Source organism: Dicentrarchus labrax, unplaced genomic scaffold, assembly GCF_905237075.1.
Source record: "Dicentrarchus labrax unplaced genomic scaffold, dlabrax2021, whole genome shotgun sequence".
NCBI lineage: Eukaryota > Metazoa > Chordata > Actinopteri > Moronidae > Dicentrarchus > Dicentrarchus labrax.
The window spans coordinates 7,453,944-7,479,652 of record NW_026136703.1 but is presented as its reverse complement, the minus strand read 5'-3'; the positions used below and the strand labels follow the sequence as shown (position 1 = coordinate 7,479,652).

The following is a 25,709-nucleotide window of genomic DNA, read 5'->3' as shown; positions in this document are numbered from 1 at the left end:
TTGAACCTCACAACTGATGAATATGAACACACCCCCATCACATATAAAACAACAATTTCTATTCATATGGTGATAGACTCACGGAGTGAAACATACTTGCCTGTTTATTAGGTTGGTCTGAATGGTGAGCAGGAAGAAGAGAGAAGGCAGCAGCTAGATGCATTAAACATGAATCTGAAGAAAATTGAAGGCAATTCAGAACAGCTTTGTTTTTATTGTTTTAATGACCTACTGATACCATTGACATAGGTGACACTTTACATATTATTAATTTGCTGATACGTTGCAAATTGTGCATTTTTCTATGATCAAATGCATGGCAATTAGTCAACATAGAGAACACATCCAGTGCTAATTTTAAATATTGTTGCAGACAAAGTAGTAAAAGAAGTCAAATAAGATTGTAAAAATGAACAAGTTATGACACTTACTATAATCAGAATTCTTAGAAAATGCTTCAAAAGGCACTATATCAGAAAATAATCATCTCTGATGTGTGGTAACTTGCCCTCTACCATTGCAGTGATTGCATCTATTATTGGCACACTCTAGCAGTTAAAACAAACGCTGCCAGTAATAGTGATAACCATCATTCCCGGTTTACCCTATAGTAAACAAAATATTCTGAATAGCTCCTTTTCAATGAAACAATATAAACTTTGTACAAAATATTGGGACTATATTTCATCCTACACCAGGAAAGCTCATAGATCTTAAAAAGCCATCAAGGTTTTTCTGCCTTTGGGAATCTCTTTTTTTAAGACCAAAGTGGTTTAATAATTCCCCTTGGTAAGGTACAGCAGTTTTCATGGATAGACCATCCAAGACCAAATACGTTATTCTTCAAAGTGTTGTAAATATCTGGTTATTGTTCATCAAGTACCAATACTTTTGATGGTACTGTATTGATCAACTTCATATTGAGAATAGCATCATTAAGACATCAGACCATAAGGTCTTGGGGTTTTATATATATATATATATATATATATATATATATATATATTTAAAAAAATGCCTGCTTTTATTATCATTTGATGACTTTCCTGTGTGCAAACTTAAAAATACATAAAAAGACATTCTGCACCTATGAGTAACATTGTAACTCTTAGCTTTTAGCTATTGGACAATCATTGGTAATCCCAGGATTCAGGTTTTGAGACCTTTTCTACAGTAAGGGAACTAAATAACACCAACACCTCTCATTTACAGTAACAGACAAACATTAATATGAAAGAACAAAAGAAGAAGAATCTCCCGAGAGCCCAGACAGATATACTAACTTTCTCTGGAATGAAGTGGATTTTTATGACAACAATCAATCAATCACATCTAGCAGAACAGTGTATATCATTGAGCACCACCGGCTGTGGTGCGGAGCAGCTTCAATGACTAACTCTTACTGTACATGCAGTAGTATGAGGAACGAGTGGTAACACAATACTTGTCAGTGCATACGTGCAAGAGGGAATGTATGCATGTGGGATTTTTCTTTTCTTTTGCTTTTTACAGCTGCCTTCATTTAGGACTGTTGTTGTCCCAAAGCTCAGTAGCACAATGTAAAGATAAACCAAGAGTTTAAAAGACAGGTGTGTGTATACGGAAGAAAAGCAAGGTAAAAGTGCAGTAATGAACACATTATTGCCCGAAACCATGCAAGCAAGCCCACAATCCGAGCCCCAGTCACACTGATTTAAGTTATTAATGACTTTTGAGTCACAGCACAGAGATAGCACTTTGCTTTACAAGGCATTAAAACAGTGTTATCAAACACAAAGCAATAAGGTTATTACTTATAAGCACCCAAGAGATAGGGTGGAAATGAAGGATATTACAAATGGTGCTGAATCACATCCAGACTAGGTTAGATCTTCTCCTGTCTGGCCTGAAGATATAAGTATCTAAATATAATTTAACTTTTTTACACTTCCTGAACTAAACTGACCCTTTAGACTTTAGCTTTTAACTGGAGCTTTGATGCCAATACACTGGACTTTGTATTGGGCAGAAATTGGCCTTTGAATAAAAAAGACTAATTTGACAACTTTTGGCCTCATAGGCTGCGAGTCATGTTAAACTTGATCTTTGAGGTCGTCCGTGATACATTAAACTGTACAAAAACACACTAAGCTGGTCAAGTACCAACACATACTATCACGCATTAATGGTGATATCTAACATAGCTGTGGGAACATGAGGCTGACCAAATGAATGAGTAACAGACGATTAGGAATTAAATTCCCTACTCAAAGTTCAGACATTTCTTTCCATTCTTTTACAGCAGCTGTGATTTAGTCGTTTCAATTACAATGTTGCTTTCTTAAGTTACCATTCATAAAGGTAACGTAACAGGTATTGTTTTTAGTCAGCTTTTTAGGTCACCTTCCATGGAGGCTACCATTGCTATTGTACCACCATGTTTCTACAGTAGCCCAGAATGGACAAACCAAACACTGGCTCTAGATATGGCTGTTTGCGTTTTTTGCGCATTGCACGGCCACTGTATTTTCTCCTTCGCGATCGGAAGGGGGGGTGAAATGAGGGAGTTGCAATCTGCAACTACACCATTAGACACTACTTAATCCTACACGTTATAATTCAATTCAATTTACTTGAATGATGCCACTGGAAAAGACAAAATACTATAATTAATGGAGATACAACAAAAATATCCAAATGGATAATTTAATTACCCAACAAAAGATGCAATCTGGCTAATTAGCTGTCCATTTTGTGAGTGTTACATTACTAATAGTCTTTTACATTTTGCATTTGGAATGTATCCAGATATGTTGGATTATTTTGATAGATTTAGCAAATGCTATGATATCTGATTGCTGGAGATATGCAGCATAGGGATATTCCTCTGTGTGTGGGCAATTTACTTTCTTATGCTACAATAACATGGTTAATGACATGCTCACAAGTACTTCGACTCCATTTCCATTTGGCACTTTTTACCGACCCAGAGCTGGTGTTAGTTTAGGCAGATAAAGTTCTCAAGCTGTAGTTCATGACTTTTTGTTTTCATGGGTTTTTCATGGCTTTTATGAATCCTAATTATACTAAGTACATTAGCTTGCTGCAGAAAGCATTAGACATTTAACATCCCACTGACCTGAATTAAAGGGAATAGTTTGACATTTTGGGTGTTTTGTTTTTGTTTTAGCTGAGACGATCAATACCACTCTTGTACCTGTATGGCCAATTAGCTTAGCTTAGCATAAATAACTGGAAACAGAGGAAGGCGTTTGTTTAATTGGTACAGAAGCCAAAATGTGAAAATAAAAATGTGTGGTTTTATGGAGAGTTACTGGCTAGAACGATGTCCCTTCAGGGTAGGCTAAGCTAAGCACCTGCTGGATGCAGCTTCATATTTACTTTACAGACAGCAGAATGGTATTCGTTTTTTCATCTAACTCTAAGGATAAAGAAAAGGAAAAAGCATATTTCCCAAAATGCCAAACTATTTCTGTCACTGCATTCACTGTTTAGGGTAATGATCTGCTGTTCAACGTCATCTAACTTTGGCATATTTTGTAGTGCTTCATCAATACCACTGTTGATGAAAATGCCATGTTTAACTCTGATGTTACATTTTTAGCCTGTCTAGAAGAACCAAGGATGGACAACAATGTAATGTCAATCACAATTTCAGTTGGCTCAAGTCAAGCAGTACGGTTTGTACTGCTCCTTGAACCTGACTTGACTCCACGTCTAAAAATCCCTGCTGGAATTAGCAGGGCTTTTACTTTTCACTAGTCCTACTTCCTGGAGAGAAAAAAAAACAGACGTCGTCATGTAGAATGTGCACTGCCACCAAAAACAAGTCCCAAAGCAATGCCAGGTGGATGTTGGGGTTGTAATGTTTAAGAATTAAAAAAAAAAAACAAAAAAACAATAAAATCAGCAAATTGCAAAACATCCAGATTTGGATCATTAATTACATAATCCTTAAAATAAAGTTATCTTACTGACAGACAGACAAGGATGAAATGTGGTCACTGTGCAACATCCAGTGATTTCTATTTTTTGGCCACTGATCTGAACGAGACTGGATGAACAAACATGTCTTGTTCTTTTGATTAATGTTTACGAGTGATAAACCTTTACCCCATTAAAGTTCAGTTTAGATCCATATTTGACCCCCCCCGCCCAAAACAAAGAAAAAACCAGCAGCTCACAATTTCAGAGACATTTGGAAAGTTGACATTGTCCACTTCACATACACAAGGCTTAACACAGCGAGTGCTACGAGCACTGCAGACATACACACTTACAAGTCAATAAAGAAAATTCTTAGACCTGAAATGATAAAATGTAATAAAAGTACACAGGAAAAAGCAGACGTGCTGTTTTTTCAGTGTGTTCACTGCAAGTTCAGCATGTTTAGGTAAGGCAAAGTAGAATTAGAGAATAGTTTTAAGTGTTTTTCCTTTTGTTGAGGGGGGTTACATTATGGCAAGCTAGTGACAAGGGGCACCTGTGCACGTCTCGGTCCTTGTGGAAGACTTGTGATCCATCTTGACCCGTTCTGTATTTTCTGGGGTTGTTCAGGTTCATGCCACTTCAGGAGAGGAGCGGTTCATCAGTCGTCAATGTCCTCATACACATTATTGTCAAAGGGCCGCGCCAAAGACGGCTGTATTCTGTGTCGGGAATACTTGAGCTGAAGAAGGTCTCCTACCTCGCTGATGACGCTCAGCGCCTGTGGAGACATTCATACAATAAAAAAGCTGTCACCATGATGGGCTATATGCGGCTCGAGCAAATTTAAAGCTGCACCAAGCAAGATTTTTTATGGAAAAACACACCTGTCTTGTAAGATTAATTCAAACTTGCTATGCTACAGATGGACCAAATCTTTCAAATTTTTCATTCCTATTACTTGGCTGTGAGGTGAAGTCACCAGTACGACATCTTGTTAGGGCACAGGAGGCAACAAGTTCATACAGATATGTCATCTAAACAGCAGCAAGTGTTCATTCTGGCTAAAACTCTAAAAAAACTCTAAAAAACAAAAAAAGAAGATATTCAGTCTTAAAAGTGCATGATCCCTGATTAATATAATTGTCAGCAACAACAATATGACTTGAGGGTGACTCATATTAACATATTAATAAAGGTAACATGTGACACTATTGTACAATATCACCCCAGTTACACCTAGTATTAACATGAGATCAGCATCCAGACGTGTTATCCAGATAAGGAAGAACGCATGTTAATGCAAGGTGTAAATGAGTCATGATCAGTCCTGCCTCACCACATCTGGAGGTAGTCTTGCTGTATGTGGATCTCAGGTAGGTGTAAACTAAATCGATACAACGCGCTGGCATCTGTACACAATACTGATACAGATCCTTATTTTTAGCTAACATAAAATCTAAGTTGTTCAAATTTACAGAGCGAGCAAGCAAGCGAGTAGGCTGAAACAGACATGCCTCTAATTATCGATTTATTCTAGCCAAAAGATGCATTATTCAACAAAACTGCATGAAAAATGAAAGCAATACAGGTGTGAAATAAATTATATAGCTACATTAAGATATAACTGTGTGCAACAGTGTGTGTTGCAATCATCTCTGAGCTGATCTGCTGTTAACAGGGCATATAATATATGAAGACACAGATAAGCCTACACACTGTTACTGCAACACACCAGGACAAACTGACACATTATTTATACAAATAAAGGATTATATCTGCTGAATTTACAAGAGGGCACAATTAATCAAGAATTTGTCATAGGCAGCGTTTCACAAAGTTTATAAAGTTTCCCCTAACTCAACAACTCACAAAAGGGAGTCTGGTGCTGATTTGCCGCAGCTCAAATTACTCACTCACAGGTTTTGCTCTGGACGACAGAGATCCGATCTCAATGAGGATAACGAGAACGCATGACAAACACCAGGGGCAAATGCACAGCAAGCTCAGATCGTTTATTATCAAGATAACGTGTCCAGATACCGATTGCATTTTAAATGGGGTGTAGGAGACAATGCCTTATCACAGCAAGCAACAAGTAAAGTTCACTCTCATAATATTCCAGCAAACCAAGAAACCACATATGATGGCCATATCCTATAGAAAGCTTCCAGGTTCTAGCAACAATCTGATTTCTACACCAACATCACCCTTTATGGTAAACACAGCAACTGGTCACAGAGACAGGAGATCTCCATCTGAGTTTCATGGGCCTCTTCCATAAATCATCCAAACTGGGCCTCTTTTCCAGAACAGAATGTCTCCTCATGAGCAGAGCATTAATATATGGTAATTTAAGAGCAGACTGACAGTTTTGTGCGTGTTGAGGGTGTATTAATGAGGAACAACTCATGTTTAGACTGATTAAGTGCTGTCTGGTTTCGTTTCTTTTCGTAAAGTATTTTGAATATAATAATGTCATAGTAATACGCTTCATTTATGTAGCACAACAATGTTACAAACAAGTTTAATGAAATTTGATGTTTCTGGGAACTGGAAGTTTTACTTTGCTGCGTCATGCAGATTTCTTCCTGAAACAATATTTACAACATTTGCTATGCTCAAAGATAGTTGCTAACTGTGTCTGTCTGCCGTTTAGTGCTGAGCAGGTAGCATAAAGTTGGTTTCTTTTTATTTTCTGAAGTGGCTGCCAGCTGCATCCAAAAACAAGGTTAATGAGAGCAGTGAGACTGAGCCAGAACAATAAAGTTATGGTACGCAAAACCAAAACAATGAGCTAAAATGCTTAAAAGCTCCACAGAGCTAAGGAGACCTGCAGAGTCAGGTGATCAATCTCTGTGAGTTTGTTACTTTTGAGAGCAATCACTTTAGAGTGTGAACCTATGGTGGCGTCACCTACTGGTTTGTGGAGTACCGCTTTGAAGCCTCGAGTTTGCCGTTTTGGCCGTCGCCATGATAGATGGAGCTAAATAGTACACTGAAAATATGTTTCTGAAACAATTTTAAGCAAGAAATAGGCAATGCATAACATAATCGTGCTTCGTATTTAATCAGCACTGCCTAATTTGACAGTTTGGACGCTGGACGAACTCACTGAGAGTGACCTGTCAATCATATGGTAGCCACACCCAAAAGCATATGCAGCTAGGTCTATTTTACTCTAAATTGGACCAAAATTTACAAAATGAACTTCACAATGTATGGAAGAAGACTTGAAACAAGCGACTGAGACCATAAACTCATTAGGAAACTGTTAACTGAGCCAATAAATGAAGGGAGAAGTCGGCTCATTCTCCATTAGAGTGAATGGTATCTGTCTTTTATTGCAGCCAATGGAGCTCCCCCTGCTGGCTTTTACATAGAATGCAGGTTTGTGCTGCACCTCAGTTGTGGCACTTATAGTATGTTTGCATCTATGAATCTCTACTCTTGCTTTCGATTGACTTTGTATGCATCTATGTCAGTCCTACTGTTGCCATGCAACGCATTTGAATGGCATAATTAGACCACTGGCCACAAATGAAGTCTTCTTGGTCTATTCTTCGGAAAGTCAGTGTATATTAGCGTGATTTAACATTTGCTTAAGGTTGCAGGGTTGGGATATTAACATGGACAGAGAAATGAAAGGTCTTCAGAAGAACAATAATAAAAGAATTTAGGGTTTAGGTGTCTATGTGTGGGTATGTTTGAATGAGAAGGCAAAAACTGCGAAAGCTCACCAGTAGATGAAAGCAACACACAAATTGACATGACACATCAAAGTGCGAGAGAATGATACAGAGAGGGAGACTAACAAAGAGAGATTTTAACATCATGACAGATAAAAGCACTACAGCACTACAATACTCCCACTCCCTGTCTTCACTGTATTTATTTATTTATTTTTTTGAAGGGCAAGAGGAAGAATATGAGTGTGTAACAGCCCCTGATACAGTAGCACTTCCTGGAGACACAGTTTTGCATCTGAGCCAACTGAACCACAAGGACACCCCAATTAGATAGGAGAAAGTTTGCCCGCTGCATGAAACAATCTACACAGAGGTTAAAACGGGAAAAAGACTGGATGTTTGAGATGGAGACTAGAAGACGAAGAGCGGGCAGGTCTGCAGTGAGCTCAGTATTGTAAAAGAGCCCTCATTGAGAAGAGTGGGCGGCTTTTTGATGCGTTGCCAAGAGCAATCAAAGCGGAACAGGCTGCACTTACGCAGAGCAACACACTGAGTAAAGAGGATGGTAAGATAGGAGGACTGAACTCTAAACTCAGGGAACGCACTGTGAATGCACTGTACATTAACCTCCAGAGTGATCCGGCTGACACTTTACCGTAGTTTTTGCATTGTCTCACTTCGATTGAACTTTTCCCAAGGCTCAGAGAGACTGACTCGTCTACTTTGGTGGCCTCTGCTGTCGGGATGTCAGACACACTGCTGGGAGGGATTCAGTGCATCTAAAGTGACAAAAATAGACCTCCAGTAGCACACATTTCTAGCATGCAGTAGCAGATCAAGAGATCACATCTGTGTCCTTCCAATTACAGTTTCCCCACCCATTAGATGGCTGGTGGGAGGAGCTTAGTTGGGAGACACAAGCAGCAGAGAGAGACACAGAAGGTTTTTGCATTGTCTATGTTGTGTTGTCTAAGTTACCTACTGCAGCCTCATTATGGTCTCTTGGCTTAACTTGAAGGTCATTACACCAACTTGAAAACAGGAGGGCCCTATTTTAAGGAGTATAACTTCGAACAAAAGTCAGCCTCAGCTAGAACCAGCCCATTTCGCTCACATAAGCCCGCCAGTGGTAGACTTTTGGCACTGGCACCCTCTTTTTTGACTTAACAGCAATTATTCAGCTAACACGCTATATGCAAAAACTTACTTTGTGCACAAGTCTTATAATTAGTCATAGCCCCCTGGGACTATATTTAGCAAAAGCACCAGTGAGGGTAGTTCAGTAAGGCTTGGGGCTCACAATACCGACTAATTCTAATAACCCAGAGTGTGTTTTTCAATGAACAATTATGACATCCCCCTGACTTTTCTCCTGTATGAGCAGAGCACAGTGAGATCCAGCTACGCCAGACTAGTCAACATCAATAAATTTGCAGGCTAAAAGAAAAACGCAGCAGGATTTGCACAAGGTGCGGAGTGTATAGGAGCTGGAGAAGATCATAGGTCAGCACTAGCTTCACCAGTGAGAGATACCTGCCGTGTTTGTAGCAATTTTCTAGAAGCCATGATTTAACAGGTTTGTGCAGTGGAAAAGCTTTTTCTTTTTCAGACTAAAGAACATAAACTGTCCAGTTCTTAAGCATTTAAAAAAGCTGATCCGTGTAAATGAGATACAAAATGTATGTTGCTCAGCTGTGAGAGCAGTTACTCACCCTGTCGAGCATGTCTTTTGTGTGGGCGGCTGAGATGCAGAAGCGCGCCCGGGACTCGATGATGGGTGTAGCTGGGAAGCCTACAACCACCACCCCGATGTTCCTCTTCAACATCTCCCTGCCAAAAGCTCTGGTGGGACAAACATGAGGAGACACAGCAAAAAATGACACAAGGACACAATACTGATGTCCACGGCAAGTACTAGCTTTCAGCACCTATCAAAATATATTAAATTGGCCTCTAAGGAAGGGCTGTCAAACTGCCAGCCAGGGCGACATATCCAGACCCCCATCCCCCTCCCTCCGGCCCACATACTTTCTTTTGTTAAGTATGATGTTAGTAATGGAAATATTACTATAAATACTATAAATAAGAACATCCTTAAAGTCTACCAACAGCAGCCAGTCAAAGCTCGAGGCTCACCCTATCTTGGCGGGCATGTAGAGCATCATGGGTACGACAGGCGAGTCCATGTTGCCGTAGATGATGAAGCCCATTTCTCGAAGCCTCTTGCGGAAATAGACTGTGTTCTCTGCCAGCTGTCGCACGCGTTTAAGGCCTTGGGAGGACAGGAAACATGAGAGTTAGAAGCAAATGCAATAAAAGTTGCCCAAACACACTTTTTAATGATCATCTAGTTTATTTACAGCGTTGTTTACCAGGTCATTTAGATGTAAATGTGTTGTGTTGTTAATGTACAGTTTATTTTTAGTGCTGAACTGAATGCCTGCAATCTCTGCTCAGTACAATTTAATACTGGAAGTTAACAAAAAAGGGCTGATTTCTTTACCAGATTTGATCTTTCTGGTAAGGGGAAAAAAAAAAAAAAAAAAAAGTTATTTAGAGCTCGGTTGATGATGCTTTGAAAAGATGAGAAAAGAAGGTTGACAAGCAGCTGAGAACAATCACATTCATGAGCGAGTGTTACAGCATCCAGGCACCGCTGGGAGATCAGCTTTTTAGTTTCTCTGTAATGTTTCCTCCTCCCCCAGGAGAACAGGAGATTTACTGGGTTCTTCGGTTTGCATCAAACACAAGACTGCACGCTCTGTTAGTTTGCTCGCATGTTTGGTTCACAACTAGTCAGAAAAAGCTGTCACATACAGATTATTGAAAATACCGTATGAAAAATAGAGTCTGTGTTAGAAGCGAAAATGAAGCATTTTTCAGGGTTACACAGCACAAAGCATTGAAATAGTAGAGCCGAATGCAGAGGCTCCACCAATTAAAAGCCACCCCACATCCATTCATTCATAAAGAAATATAATTTACTGTGTTTGCAAGTTATTTTAAGGATAATTTTAGACAGGTATTATACTAAGATGGAGGGGTCTGACTATGTCACAGATCCAGTACTGATTTACACCTGGGGCCAGAGGTGGATCTAGAGGGGTGGTAGAAAAATGCCTGGTTACCCCCAGTCGCCACCCCAATTTGGTATCAAACGCTGTTAGATTTAACACATTAATTTAGATACATTTTTAAAAATAAGGTGTTACAAATGTAAATTAATTTAATGATCTGTTCTGTCTAAGTGATAAGTTCCAAATGGAGGAAAACTGTCAGAAGATTTGGAAATAACACATTTATTTATTTCTAAGGCTGCCTTTAACTTTCTTATATTCAATGTTGACAATATTGTCATGTTTTGAAATATGAGTTGAAATATCTTTATGCGGGCTTTCCCAAGTAAACATCAACATTGTGATTAAATCAGTATATATTTCTGCCAACTGTTAAAGTCTCCATGCCACCCTCCAGACAGAATATTTCTTTAACTCTGCCACTGCCTGGGACAGCAGGAGAACATGATTAACTACAAGCTCCTCAAGCAGTTTTTTCCTCCCAGGCTGTGTACCATCCATAACAAACTCCAACCTAAAGGTTTTGTTTAAACTTGGGTAACAGATATTAAACTTAGGAGCACAACTGAGGTTAGGTTTTGCCAATGAACAAGATGGGATTTGTTCACAGATCGGGTTCAGTCAGTCACACTGGAAGTTTTATTAATTATTTTATTAATTTATTATATTAAATGATGTCACTGTTTATTATAATAAAAACACCATTCACCAGCAATGAGAAAATCAGATGTCACAGTGGTGTAATCCAGACAAATGTACAGATAATATTTACTATACAGAAAACCAGTGCAGCTTCAACTCTCTTTGAGGAGTAACTGGTCTCTGAGAAGTCTTCGATTTCATTAGTGTGCACTGACACCTGGTGGTACCCGGTGACAATTACAGCAGCTAAGCTTAGATTTACTCCATACTGTCAAACCAGATACTCTTAGTTCATTTGTTATTATTATATTATTATAAATGTTTAGTCTTTGTTGGTGTCTGCTGCTTCATGAATCTGAAGAGTAAGATGTCTGACCTTGTCGAGCTGCTCTTCTATCTTTTGAAATGATAAATTAACCTCACGCAACCCAACGGTACTGTGTGAGCGGGTGGGCTACTTTGAAGCATTTGATGCTATTTTAATAAAAGCAACTCTCCTAAGCACAATATTTACTTCTGTAGCTTCTTTCTAATTACATCAAGGGGCTTCTTTTTGTGGTTGGGGTATGAGGAGACTCATTCTGGTTTGCCACAGTTAATATTTTAAAGACACATCCGCAAAGAGATGCTCTATCAATTCATTTGTACCCACTTTAGGGACCCCATTAAAGGATGAGTGTACAAATTGTTTAATGTCAGAAAAGGTACAGAGCATGGGGACCTGGCAAAACATACTGACACACCCACAACTCACATGAAAATGCAGTGAACAAGGAGTCAAAAAAACAAAACGGGGACCCGCTCATTAAAGCCCCACTAGGTGAAACACTTAATAGCCTTAATATTGTTGTACCACTCACCGATCGTTGTGCCATCCTCTCCCATAATGCACTTCATAGAAGTGATGATTTGCTCCACCACAGGAGGAGACATGGAGGTGGCGTAGACCGCACTGTGGGAATGGGAGCGCAGGTACTCAATAAGCTCCTAAACCCAGCAGATACACAGGAGATGTAAGTAGATATGCATGAAGAGCTTTAATTAATCTACAGTCGCTACAACCATAGAGAGTTCAGGGCGCTTTGTAACTGAGGCTTACAGCTTACTTTAGGAGCATGACCCTACATTCACATAAAAAAATCTTTGTAGTTGGTTATAATCATTCATTTTTAGAAATATCATGGAAAATATACTGTTTTAAAATAACAGACATCCAGTGCAAACTGCATGTGAGACAGTAAAGTTGTACAGAAAATGTAATGTAGTTCTGATCAAAACTGACCCACAGACTTTTCGTTTTCACTTCTAGAAGATTTTAAACTACCATCCATCTACGCCAATGCAATACAACCTGTAACTTGATGACACATTTCTAGGAAAGAGTTACTGAGATAACGTAGTGCAGGTGCTGACAGTAGATGACAAGAGGCAGTTTCTCCACTCATTTTAAACTTGTCTGCTGGGACCTAGTTTAGAATCCTCAACAATCTTTTCAATATGTCCTGGAGACAAAAAAAGTTGTTTATGTCTTGAAGTCAGGATTTCTCTGAACCAATGCTGCAGTTTTGACAAACCGATGCCCTCTCAGTGATATGTCAGGTATGTGGCATACACCCACTGCGGGCTGTAAATCCACATTGCTGAGATGACAGGTGTCCTTTATAAAAAAAAAATGAATTTGCCACTGATCTTGAGGAATTTTTTTTTTAACTAAGGACTGGGCTACTTAACTGGATATTTATCCATGCCTTGTGATGACAAGAGCTTGACTTCTATTCTGCCACAGGCTTACACCTTTCTCTGTAACTCATCCTCTAAAAACAAACAAAATGCCAATCAAAACCCTAAAATCCTCCTTTCTCACCCTTTTCCCTGCGATGTATCCCCCCGCAGCGCCGAAGCTCTTGGTAAATGTACCCATCATGACATCCACATCGCAGGGGTCTAGGCCGAAGTAATCGACCACACCTCTCCCTCTCGACCCCAGGGCCCCTATGCTGTGGGCCTCGTCTAGGTAAAGGTAGGCCCGGTAGCGCTTCTTCAAGGCAATCACTTCTGGCAGGCGCACTACACTGCCCTCCATGCTGCAAGCAGAAAAAGGGAAAGTAGAAGATGTTACAGCAAGTGTCAAAACATCCTGATGTGTTCGCTTCTTTGCCAGCAACCCAGGAAATATGAGCTGAAGTGCGCACTAGCTGTTCCTCACTCAAGGTCTACGCTGGGACCTGCTGAACAGACTTTATCGGAATGACAGCTGGATGTCTCAAAGTCTCAAATATTACATCAACATATAAAAAGGTATAACACAACAATGACACATGAAACACCAGAGCAGGAAAAAAGGGCATGATATGCTTGCATCTCGTAGCTGCAGATTACTATGGAGTGCAGCTCCCAATCTGGCAGAATAAAGTAAAACATCAAAGTTGCTCACTATGTGTTCAACCAGTAAGAGCTAACCAAGCACTGAATCAGCTCTGTCAACCAGCAATCCAGTCCCAGGAGAGTTGATACTGCTGAACCAAATGGAACCGCATCAACCATCGATAAAAGATAAGTGCTGCTTCTGGAAGCCTGTTTTGAAGCATGCTATGCCTGATTGTAAAGCTGATACAGAAAACTAGCTTAAAAAGTAAGAAATTAGATTGAATTTGAGTGCATTTGAAATAGCTAAAATAGCTAAACTGCGTTTGCTCAATATAGAACTTTTAGGTAAAATCTGTTCCACTGCACGAGTTCAGGTGAAACTACTGCTTGTGCAGTTGAGGTTTGGCAGTGTTCATATTGAAACTAGGAAGGAAATCATGGGGATTTTCAAGTGGGCAACGCCTATTGTTCTGCTGCTTTTGTCCAATAGCAGCAAAGAAACGTTGAGGTCACTGCCCATGAACTCACTCTCAGCACATCTCAGCTGTGTTGGCACAACCACTTTTAAAGCTTAGAAACCAATTAAAAAACGGAAAAATAAAACTTAAAATGCCTTACTGTGCACTGAAAGTTTATATTTAAACATTTAGCAAATAGATAAGCTACCTGTAAATGCCCTCTACCACTATGAGGATCTTCTTCCATGGTCTGTGAGTCCTGGGCTGCCCGTGAACTATGGCTTCTCTCAGCAGTTTCTCTAGGCTCTGCATGTCTGCCAGGAAAGATCAAGACAGTGTTACACTCAAAATGAAAGTTGTGGCAGAAACCACACAGAGAAACACTTGCAGATGGAAATTCATTAGAAGAAAGTGAGAAAGTTTCAATACATCCTCCAAACAAAGCGTGAGGATGCCCACACTACTGAAAATTCAGTGTTACATTAAAAACATAATAATCCAACGGAGTCAGATTCTTCTATAAACTGTTCTGGGGCTCTGCGTTGGAGCAGAAACAATCAAAAGAAAACCCCAAACAATATATACTTTCAAATTAAGATTTTCAAATTAAAATGAGTTTTTTTGTTTGTGGCTGTAGCTGGCAGGATAAGATACATTTAAGTTAGTGAACTGACTTTGAACCAGTTGCTTGTCAATTTCTACTCATAAGTGGCAAACTGAGGACTTTTGGCTAGTTAGCTGGTGGCCAGAGGTGAAAAGGCTGGTTGCTAACCATTAGCTGCTAATTATGCCAACATAGTGATTAGCATTAAGCAGAAAGCTTCTTACTCAGCAGTATCATTATTGTATATTAGAAACCCACCCAGCTGGATTATCCACTAATCCAACCAGATTATCTGTTAAAAAATGACAAAACAAACAATGTTTGTATGTGTGTGTAACTGCGGCGCCAAGCTGCAGCTAGTTAGCATAATGGCTATTTAACAATTAGTGGCTATTCATTTTTTACAACTAATTACATACACAAGTTATTACACATTATAATGAATGCATTTTATGTTCCATTGGAGCAAGAGCCACTTAATGAGTTAGCCCATAAATATACTCAATATGGTTTTAGTTCGTGCATTGAGTATGTGAGCCGCCATTAGCAGCTAGCTAACAAGCTGCCAAGTTTTACACCTGGTCAGGGACTACAGATGGAAACTAGCCTTTTGTCAAATGCTGGCACATTTACAACAGTGTTTATTAATATGCACTGTCCTTGAGAAATTAAAATTCACACCTGTGCTTTTCCTCCAATGGGTTAGGGTTAGGGTTAGGGTCAAAAGAACGGAAATCAAAAAGGTCTATTGCTTCCAAAAAGCAAAAAGCAAAAAGCAAAAAACACTAGCTAATTTTTTTTTTTTTTTAAGGATTAACAGTTTTAGTACGGAACATCTGGCTAACTTCAAATTATGATACAAAATATAAACAGAGACATAAAATCCAGAGCCAACTCTCCAATAGTGTGTGTCTGCATTGTATATCTTCCACTTTATAGATCACTGATTACCGCGGCGGTGACATGCAGCACATGGCAGGATGAGTACCAAAATCACTATCACTCTAAGTATGTGATATAGTATCTAAGAGATATTGTATGGGATGATGAGGTAATAAGAGCTATAGAGACAAAAAAAAAAGAAGCAATGAATGAAGATAAAGGCAAACCATTTAAACTCTGGGACTGAATAGCTCTTATAAACGCAGGTAGGAGACATACTTATACGTAAGTGGGACCCATTTGTTATCACAGACTCACTGTTGTGTTTGAAGACTCTGATGGTAGACCCGGAGAGTCGGGCTCCCAGGACCAGAGAGGCATGGTTCAGCTCATCACTCAGAATCAGACAGCCCTGCAGCACACCAGACCAAATTTAATATGCATGAATTATTCATACATCTGATTTGTTTTAATCCATCTGAAGTAGCACACAGTGTACAGACACATACAGACCTACCTAAAATCTGTTTAATACATATTTTTCACTGGTTGGTGGGTTCGGTGACTGGGTGGAGTATCATTTCATGTTTATGTGTAATGATCTGTGCTGAGATAATTACAATGAGAATGCTGCTGTATAGTTTGCACTGTCTGACTACTCTGTGAATTCTGCTGATAGTACTGACATACTTTTACTCAAGTAAAGGATCTGAATAAGTCTTCCTTCCTTCCTAGTCTCTTTTCTTCCATTTAAAGAAAAAAAAAAAAAAAAAAGAAGAATTTAAAGCAGGAGCGGTTGGTTTCCTCTCACCAGTGGAAATCAGCTATGTTGTGAAAATATCTACCTGTAAAACAACATCAGCAGTAACATGACCAAACAGACTGGTCTGAACTCTTTGTTATTTTTCTCTCCGACATGCAGTCGATCTATCAGTTGCCTATGCCAACAGGAAGTGTTTTCTTCCTGATAGGAGGGCAGAGTTTGGTGTCTGTTTTTGGTGCTACTGGTGACCTGCCATAGCGTAATGTTACGGAACAGTTTTGTTAAAGCTAAAAGTGCCACAAAAGTGCCCGGTAGAAAACCTTTTTCATCACTGGCAATTAAACATGGGTGCATACACTAATACCAACTTCCCATAATATAGAGAGTGAGTGAGACAGAGGACAGACGGAGAGAGAGGAAAAAGAGGAAAGAAAGTGCTGCGACAAGATAAAGTAAGTCTGACACAAATAGCAAGCCAAAGAGCGGAGATAAGAAGTGGAGGGGGAAAGTGTGCTGCAAGAATAAATCACAGCTCGATCAAGGAAACAAAACTGTTGTCTTACCTTGCCAGCCAGTGCCGGTATGTTCATGGAGTTTGTTGCAAACCCCATCCCAAACGCCATGGCTGACTCAACACCTAGGAACTTAGCCACCAGTTTCTCCATTTCCTCATGTCTGTCCAGGTTACCTGAGGTGCAGACATACAGGAGATCACCATAAACACATACCAATCAGAACCTCAAAGATCTGTACTCGCAGTTAAAAATGAAAGGAATAGTAGTAGAATATTAATAGTATAGGGAAATATGCCTTTTCACTTTTTTGCTCAGAATTACATGATTGATAACACCATCTGCCCATTCAATATTAAGCAGCCAGGAGATGGTTAGCTTAGATAATGAATAGAAGCAGGGTGAAAGAGTTAACCTTGATCTGTCCAAAGTTAAATAAAACAAGTGGTTTTAAGGGGGGGGTGCATGCTTAGACTATTCCTTGGGCGGTTGCAGTGACTTCTTGGAGTCGTGTCGTCACTGTGGAGGTTCTCAGGACTCCCCCTGCTTTCAGTCATTATGCTAAGCTAACTGCCTGCTGGCTGTAGCTTCATGTTTATCATACCTAAATCTAAGACTACTCCTTTAAGTTACTGCTTCTGCAGCTAAATAACACCAGCCAGCTGTAATATTTCAAAGCACCTAAATGATCAAACTTCCATGAGCTGGACCCACAACTCTCAGTGCTAGATTATGTGTATGTACTGTGCAGTATATGCATTTCCCACTGACATCTCTTATGGAGCACACTCTATAGTCTACAGCCTTTATCAGAATGTGGTCTGACCTTCGCCCTGTGGAAGGAGAGAAGCTCATTGCTTCAACTCTATCTTCCTCCAGGGTGATCTGGATCTTATCAGACTCACTCTGCAGACTGACCTCAGCCACAGATATCTAAAGTAAATAGAGACCCTCGGAAACAGCTTTCAGATTTTCTACAACTGAACTGAAAGTTTGATATTTGTTGAGATAACAGATTTTTAACTGTACACGTTTCTGAGACTCATCCTCTGTGGGTGATGTTGTATTTTGTCCATGTTTAAATTTCCATCTTTGTGTTTGGAGTCATCTCTTTAAATTTGACTATTTTCATTGTTTTATTCTCCATTTTGTTTTTGTGGCTAATTGACTGTTTCCTAACCAACAGGTTAAAGGAATACTTCAACACTTTGAGAAATACACTTGCTTGCTTTCTAACTTGCTGAGGGCTAGATAAAAAGATCAATACCACTCTGATGTCTGTTAGCTTAGCTTAGCATAAAGGCGGCTTTTTGTTACCTCCACACAGAGCTAAGCTAGCTGTTTCCAGTCTTTCTGCTAGCTAAGCTAACTGGCTGCAGGCTGTGGCTTCATATTTAACGGACAGATATGAGAGTGGTATTAATCTTCTCATCCAATTGTCGGCAAGAAAGCAAATAAGAATATTTCTCAAAATGTCATGCTATTTTTTTAAGGGTGAACTCAACTCTATAAACACACTCTCTCAAAGCTCCTTTAAAGTCACCAAATGTATTGCCATAATGTTTCATCATGCATCCATGCAGAAAATCAATGTCTGCTGTGTAGGAGACATAAAGCTAAGATATTAAATGAAGCTTTTGATATTTGCATTGTACCCAAACACTATGCATACATTAGGTTCCAGTGACAGCAGAAGTAGCAGTGTGTGTTTGTGTGTTGCCGTGTGTTTGTACCAATCTCCTGCCTGGTGCTCGCAACTCCGACGCCATACTTGATAGTGACCTCTGCTGCAGAGTCAGCACATGGGCCGGTGTTCTCAGCGAAGCCGAGGTAATTATATGAGCCCAAGTTAATCACATCATGCACTACCCGACCCGTGTACCTGGAAGGGAGGGAGGAGAAGATAATCAGACAGAGGAAAAAATCAATGAGAGGAAGCTAATGTTTTTGCAAGCTTTTTGGTACTCATAATAATAATAATAATAATAATAATAATAATAATAATAATAATAACAACTCGTCCAACCAATTAAAATCTAGACTGAAGTGGAGTTGAAGGCTGGGCAGCAACAGATCTGTTTGCTTTTTTAAATCTTCCCAATCTCGTGTGGCATCTGCTGTATTGTTTGACGCAGCTGTCACCCCCCTCCTCTCTCATTGGTACTCCATGTTCTCTGATTTTGGTTTCTGCTCCCTTTGTCGCAGTGTGGGATGTCTGACTTCACACACCTCACTGCCCCTCCACTGAACACCTCCACTGCAGCTCTCCTCCAAACACCAATGAGGCATCAAGATGACAAATGCCGGGTTGGAGTGATGAGAAAATTCGGACTTGGATTGATTTGCTACAACTGTTCAAATCTATGCTGATAGGATTGAATCCATGTGGTCTTCGTGGTTCAGACTTTAGACAATATATGTGACTTTCATTGGGTTTAAGCTGTCTTTCTGAACATGGTCGAACTTAACTGCAAGGTGTGATGCTACTTGAAAGCAATACTGTCATCTTATATATCAAACAATTCTGTATAAAGCAGAAAAAAATCCTTCACGTAAAGTAAATGGAAACCACATCAGTATTAATGATAATCATTACCCTACATTATAAATGCAACATTTGGGAAGCAGGATGCACATTTTTGTTAAGAATGTGTGAACGAGGTGAGTTGATTTAAGTCATTTTATATTCCCCCATGCATCAGAGCGAAAGAGGGGAGTAAAGTGTGTGTTGGGTGCTCTACAGCTTTAATATGTCTCACACTTAAAGCTGTAGTAGGTAAAAAACTCTGATTCCAGATTCACAAATACACTGTACATACATTTATAAATATTTGCTGGTTTTCTTAGCCTTCTGTCAAAATAAACTAAACTACTGTTGGACAGAAACTTTTGAGGACATCAGCCTGGGCTCTAGCAAACTATAATGGACTTCTTCTGACTGAAGACCAAAACTAAATCAATTTGAGAAAATAATCAAACTTAATGAACATAAGTTAGTGACAGCCCTAATTTATTTCTAATTTTATAAATAATGTCTGATTTTTCCATAGACACACTGAGACCAAATCCCTTATATTACTATTTTACATATTCAAAACTCAAAATCCATTTTCCAGTTTTCTCTTTCATACAACTTACAAACATGAAACTGTAACTCTTGCCAGCTAGCACATGTTACTGTAGACTAGTAATGTTCCTTGGTCTTTTTTTCTAATGTGAACTGTGTCACTTTTCTCGGTATTTGTATAATAGAAGATAAGAGTATTAGCACAGTTAGTACTAACCAATGACTGGGGGAATTAACGCCACAACACACTTCCCTTTGCTATTGTCCCATCGAGGCCACAGAGCACTGTGTTTACAGACTTGAATAAAAGGTATGTCTTCCTCACTCAAAAGTCCAGTTGTAGTCACGAGAGGATCGCTCCATCAGGTCCACTTTGGCCCCCGGGACGCTGCATATGGGCCTGTTCCAGTTGTCTCTTATACGCATGTAGAGGTTTCTGGTGTAAAAGTTCTCAAAATCCTGGTAGAGGGGCACAAAGTCCTACACATGGATGAATAAAGAGAACATCATGAGGAGAAGTAGAAAGGGGCATATTACTTGTGTGGCAGAGAATGTAGGAATGTCACTAATATTTTAGGAGTATAAAAACAACTTCAAAGTAGTACATGCCATTCATTCTTTTGGAAGGCTTATCTGCAAGGAATTCAATCTCTAGAAAGATAATCTAAGCACATGACACTGGGAGTTAATTTTCCTTGGTTCTTGGAGGAAACATCCATGGGATATCCTTGGGGTGATTTAATGACTTCCCCACATCTATCCCACTAGCTTCCTTTCCTCAACAAAACCGAATACTTGAAAACAATGGGTTTCACTATCAAACATTACATAACAGGTCAAAAACAATGTCAGTGGTCAAGGACGTGTTCCAAATGTGCTGATAACGCCACCATTTAGCTGCGCGTTGACAACTGGGAAGAAAAGCAACGACACCTGAGGGCTAATGATTAAAACGTTACATTAGTGAGTTTGCCTCTGTCTGAGCTGTGTTTCAGCATGAAAACAAACATTTGTTTTGCAATCTATTTCCTGTCTGGGATATCATAACATTTGACAAGATTACGATAAACTGGAGGTTTTGTTTGCCAAATGTATGCTTCCTCTCACAACACCAAGCATGACGCAATACTGCTTGAAACGTCTGACATACCAGAGCCTCTATAGCTCCTAGTGTTGGGAGGATTTGTGGTGTGCACACATCACTGTGGTTCAGCTCGGTTAACAAAACAACGAACGGTCTATTTTACCCCCCATTTGCTATCACTCTTGTTCCTACACGAACAAGGCAAACCTTCAGTCGCCAGGCAACATGTAATTAGAGCTCAGGCTACCAAATAAATTCCATTCAGCACCTGAAACACATCTGGCCTCCTTTTCCTTGAGAGCAAATTCTGCTCACGGCATTGTAACTGTGCAACCAAAACAATTTATAACATCCCAGTTATTATACTGTGGTATAGGCAGCAGACTGCAAATGCATGCGTCTGCTGCTGGAAATCATAACAACATGTTGCCAACTGCCATCCTCATAGGGAAACAGCTTCCAAGGATACAAGGTGCAAAAGAACCAGGGTCACAGGTTTAACAGACAAATTCAAACCTGTTTAGATCAGTGACACCATCTTTTACCTCCTCATTTCTGCATTTATATTGTTGTTTGGTTGAATATTTTTCTTCCTCTTCTTGTCTATGACTAGCCAAACTCAGATGAACTAAAATGATGTTGTGAAATCACACCGTGTGTTGTGTGCCTGTGGCTTCTCTCACCTTCTGTTCCTCCTTCTCCCTGGCGATGTGGCACCTCTCGATCTTCCAGTGTCGGAGGAAGTCGCGGAGGTAGCCGAAGATGGTCAGAATGCCATAGCCCATGTAGGTAAGCACTGCCACCAGCATGGGCGTCTCTTCGAAAGACTCAATGAAGGACCGGTTATACAGGCTGCCATGATGTGATGCTGCATGGACCTGGGCGACATGGACACCAGATAATTTACTGTACTGAAACATCATAAAAACCAAAACACTGAATGTTAAAAAATAAAATATTGTAGTTTAGAAGGTATAATTGAAGCTACTGCTTTCAGTGTTATTATTCTGTTTGTTTAAGTCAGTATTACTGTATATGTATAATAGCTTATAATAGTATTTCTTCTTGTTCCTACATGTTTGAGCTTCACTGTGCAGAATGATGTATGAGCAGAGTTTGACACTAGAAGGATGTTTTCACATTCATCTGCTGAAAGTGGAAAGTCTCTCTTTGACTTTAGGGGTGGGGCCTAAGAGCATGATTAGTGGAATCGCAAATAATTTTGAAGTCAACCCTGGTCAGTCCTATTTAATGTTTTCCACAGTACAGAGAAATAGACAGCAATGCATAAAATGCACAGAAGTAAAGCCAGAGAATAAGACTGGGATTTACTAGCCACAGATATTCAAATGTAATGATGGAAAATATTTAAAAACATGGCCAGCTTTGATAAAGTGTTCTAAAAAAAAAAAGTTTGTCTCAGTACATATTATTTCTTTAAATTTGGGATATCACAATTCTGTTTACATGTTGAAACATGGAAACCTTGGATAGAAATGTTCTGTCTGAAATATGGCAATTTCATTGGTTGACAGAATTTTAATCTAATATATAAAAATATAAAGATTAATGGTTAATTAACTTGTAATGAAAAAATAAAATAAATTACTTGGAGTCTCAGTTTATGTGATGTATGCTGGCACTCAGATCCTCTACGCAAGTAACAGTAGCACAGTGTAGAAATACTTTGTTACATGTTCAAAACATTTAATTATGTAGAAAAAAAATCTGAAATGTAAAAGTGCTCATTATTCAAAATGGCCCATTTCAGAATAATATCACTGGATTATAACTATGGATGCATTCATGTGTAAGCATCACTTCAATGCTGCAGCTGGTAAAGGCTAATTGTAACTACTTAATATACTGCCAAGTAGCTTCATCTATAATAATACATCAGCATTTATTAGTCGATTAGCTGTCAGCTGTCAGGTAAAAGTACATTTTTGCCTCCAAAATGTGGTGGAGTAAAAGTAGCATACAGTACTAATGTAAATGTACTTACTTTCCACCATCTCCAAGTATACAAATCCAGTCTATAACAAGTTATAACTCATCTTCCTCCCAAAAAGATATTTTCTGCAACTCATAAAGCTGGAAGGAAGTTTCACATTTGGAATACTTGAATTTACAGTCTGACTCCCTGTGACTCCCCTCTCCTTTTGTTCTAATGAAGAAAAAAAACAAAAAAAAACACACTTTGTCTTTTGTTGTCATTGGCCGAGGTTTCTGTACCTCACTTAAGGGTGACTTAGGTGCAGCCAAATTATAAGTGGGAGGAAGATAAGAACACAGTATTAAGCTCTGGTTCGGCTGCACAGGAAAGAAAACACTATGTGACCAGGCCAGGGAGGGAAGATTTGACTGCCAAATAAGGGAAGAGCTGGTTGTGTTGATGTAAATCTGTACACTTGGAACTGAGTGATCTACCTTTCAACAATAAACTTAACATGCATAAGATCCTTTACAAAGATATTGCAACTTTGCGTGTTTATTTCCTCCATTGATAAGCGAATGGACAGAAACTCACTACTCACAGACGTTATGCAATTTTGTCTTCCCATCATGCTGGTCTCTGTGCTCATGGCTATTAGGCACTAACATGTGACCGGTCATGCCTCTCTCTCTCAAATACCTTACAGAGCAGCAGCGCTGACATCTGCATGAACCGTAATCAGCTGAGGTTCAGTCACCAGGCGCTCAGTTTCTCAGCCAACCCAACCCAGTTTACTGAAACATCAGCAGAAGGAACTGTTTGTTTCTCTGGCACCACAGAGTCTGTTGATGAGAATAACCTGTCAGCAGCATGTCTCTACACTCATTTTCCTTCAGAATCTCAAACTAGAAATTATCTGGAAGAATTTGCCTTTGCCAGCAGTTGACCCACTGAGTAAGATGCCAGTTGTTAGCACCCTACTATAACTTATTATGTTTGACTGGCTGTGATGATGTGCAGCCAAAATGCTGTGAAAAAGCCACAAATCATACACACACTCCGCAGTCAGGAGATGATAAAAACATTACCTACAATGTCCTTTTCGTTTTGTTCAGGGGTGCAAAATTCAGATTAGAAATTCATTAAAAAAAAAAAAAAAAAACACACTCAACACAACATATCCTAAATCCTCATGTGTGACAGCATCTAATTACACAGTCAGAAGGGACCTGCTAATTGGGACAGTTACAGAGGGTGCACCCAAGCATGGAAATTTCATTAGCCTCTAAGGGAAAAGCTGCTTCACAGCACGCATGCAGTCTCAGTGGACAGCTTTAACTGAACAGGTGCACTGGTTCAACTCATCAGGGTTTCAGCATTAGTTATGAAGGGAGTTTCCCCAATTCAAGAAACTTTCAAAACCAAACATTTACACTAAGGAAGATTGCAGCCAATATACACCCAGAACAGGCCAAAAAAGAGAATATTATAGTTCAATTTGAGCCCGAAAGGAGTATCCAGTATACCAGAATAGAAGTATACAGTAAAACACACTCCATTTCCTCTAAGATTAACACACACACTCAACTGATGAGATAAGGATGCTACCTGAAAACTTACTGCTATCATCCTGGCAGAGCAATGTGAACTGTACCAAGCTGTTTGACTGGCTGTGATGGTATGTGCATCACGAGATACTGTATGATTCTAAGTATTTTAGAAATGGTTAGAAGTTAATACTGTAACGTTATCTACTTTGTGCCTATATATCAAATTCACACACTGTGACCACAGCTGCACCTCTTCGTAAATTCGGCATGCATATTATTCTTTAAACAACGTTAGAATTCAGTGTAATGTCAGCTTTCGGAGTTGTCACACCCGCCTTTTTTAAACAACCTCCTTCCTATAAAACGACTAAGGGGGCGGTGGAGCCCATTCATAAAGTTGAGATTTAAATGAATTCATATGCTGCTTGATGCAAATATGAATACGCCGAATTAAAGATCGTCTCGTAATGATTCAGACAAAGCTTTGGATCCATGTTTCGAGGGACTATAGAACATTAAGAATGAGCGAAAAATCTTTAAACTGCAATATTGCTTACGGAGTTTGGCGTGTACTCTGTACAAGGGTGATCGAGACAACCAGAGCTCGGTAACAACAACCTGTCTGACAGTCAGTGGTAACACATGAAAGCTGTTATTGTGTCATGTCTTCATAACGCGGGGCAATGACAGCAATAGTCCGACTGTTTCCGGGTGTACACAGTAGATGCTTACCCCCCCTCCCCCGGCTTCAACAACCTCTCCTCCCCGTCCCATCCCGGGCCTCACCTCCTCCTCCTCTTCGGGGTGGCAGTGGTGCTTGGGCTGCTGCTCATGGCAGCGGTGGAGGCTCTTCAGCAAGCCGTTCCTGTCCGGTTTCAGTCCGTTCTTCACACGCTGACACACGTCCCCGTTGGCTGGCTTGGTCGCGGGGCTTTCGGTCATTGCTGGCCAACGATTGTGGTGCCGCGACGGTAACTTGCATGTAGGAACACGGTGCCTGCCTGCGGTGCAAGGCGGTGACAGTATCCGAGCTGGGAACGGTTACAAGCACACTACAAACTCTCACACACACTCACACTCATACACACACGCACACACATAACAAACACTTCATGGAACCTGAAAATCCAAACGCTTAATACCGGAAATCA

At 39.8% G+C, this 25,709-nt stretch overlaps 1 protein-coding gene across 2 annotated transcripts; it reads right to left on the bottom strand.

Moving 5' to 3' along the window:
• Positions 1 to 194: 194 nt before the first annotated feature.
• LOC127357711 (serine palmitoyltransferase 2) lies at positions 195 to 25,709 on the bottom strand. Of its 2 annotated transcripts, XM_051390088.1 has the most exons (13): positions 25,345 to 25,462; positions 23,708 to 23,850; positions 21,756 to 21,950; positions 20,314 to 20,468; positions 18,655 to 18,803; positions 16,973 to 17,097; positions 15,965 to 16,058; positions 14,369 to 14,474; positions 13,200 to 13,419; positions 12,196 to 12,322; positions 9,753 to 9,888; positions 9,329 to 9,458; positions 195 to 4,708 (listed from the first exon to the last, which is right to left on the bottom strand). In XM_051390088.1, the coding sequence occupies exons 2-13, from the start codon at positions 23,735 to 23,737 to the stop codon at positions 4,589 to 4,591; spliced, it is 1,587 nt and encodes a 528-aa protein (XP_051246048.1). In that variant the 5' UTR covers positions 23,738 to 23,850; positions 25,345 to 25,462; the 3' UTR covers positions 195 to 4,588. The 2 variants fall into 2 exon arrangements, with proteins under 2 accessions (XP_051246048.1, XP_051246038.1); XM_051390078.1 differs by lacking the exon at positions 23,708 to 23,850 and having other exon boundaries at positions 25,345 to 25,709.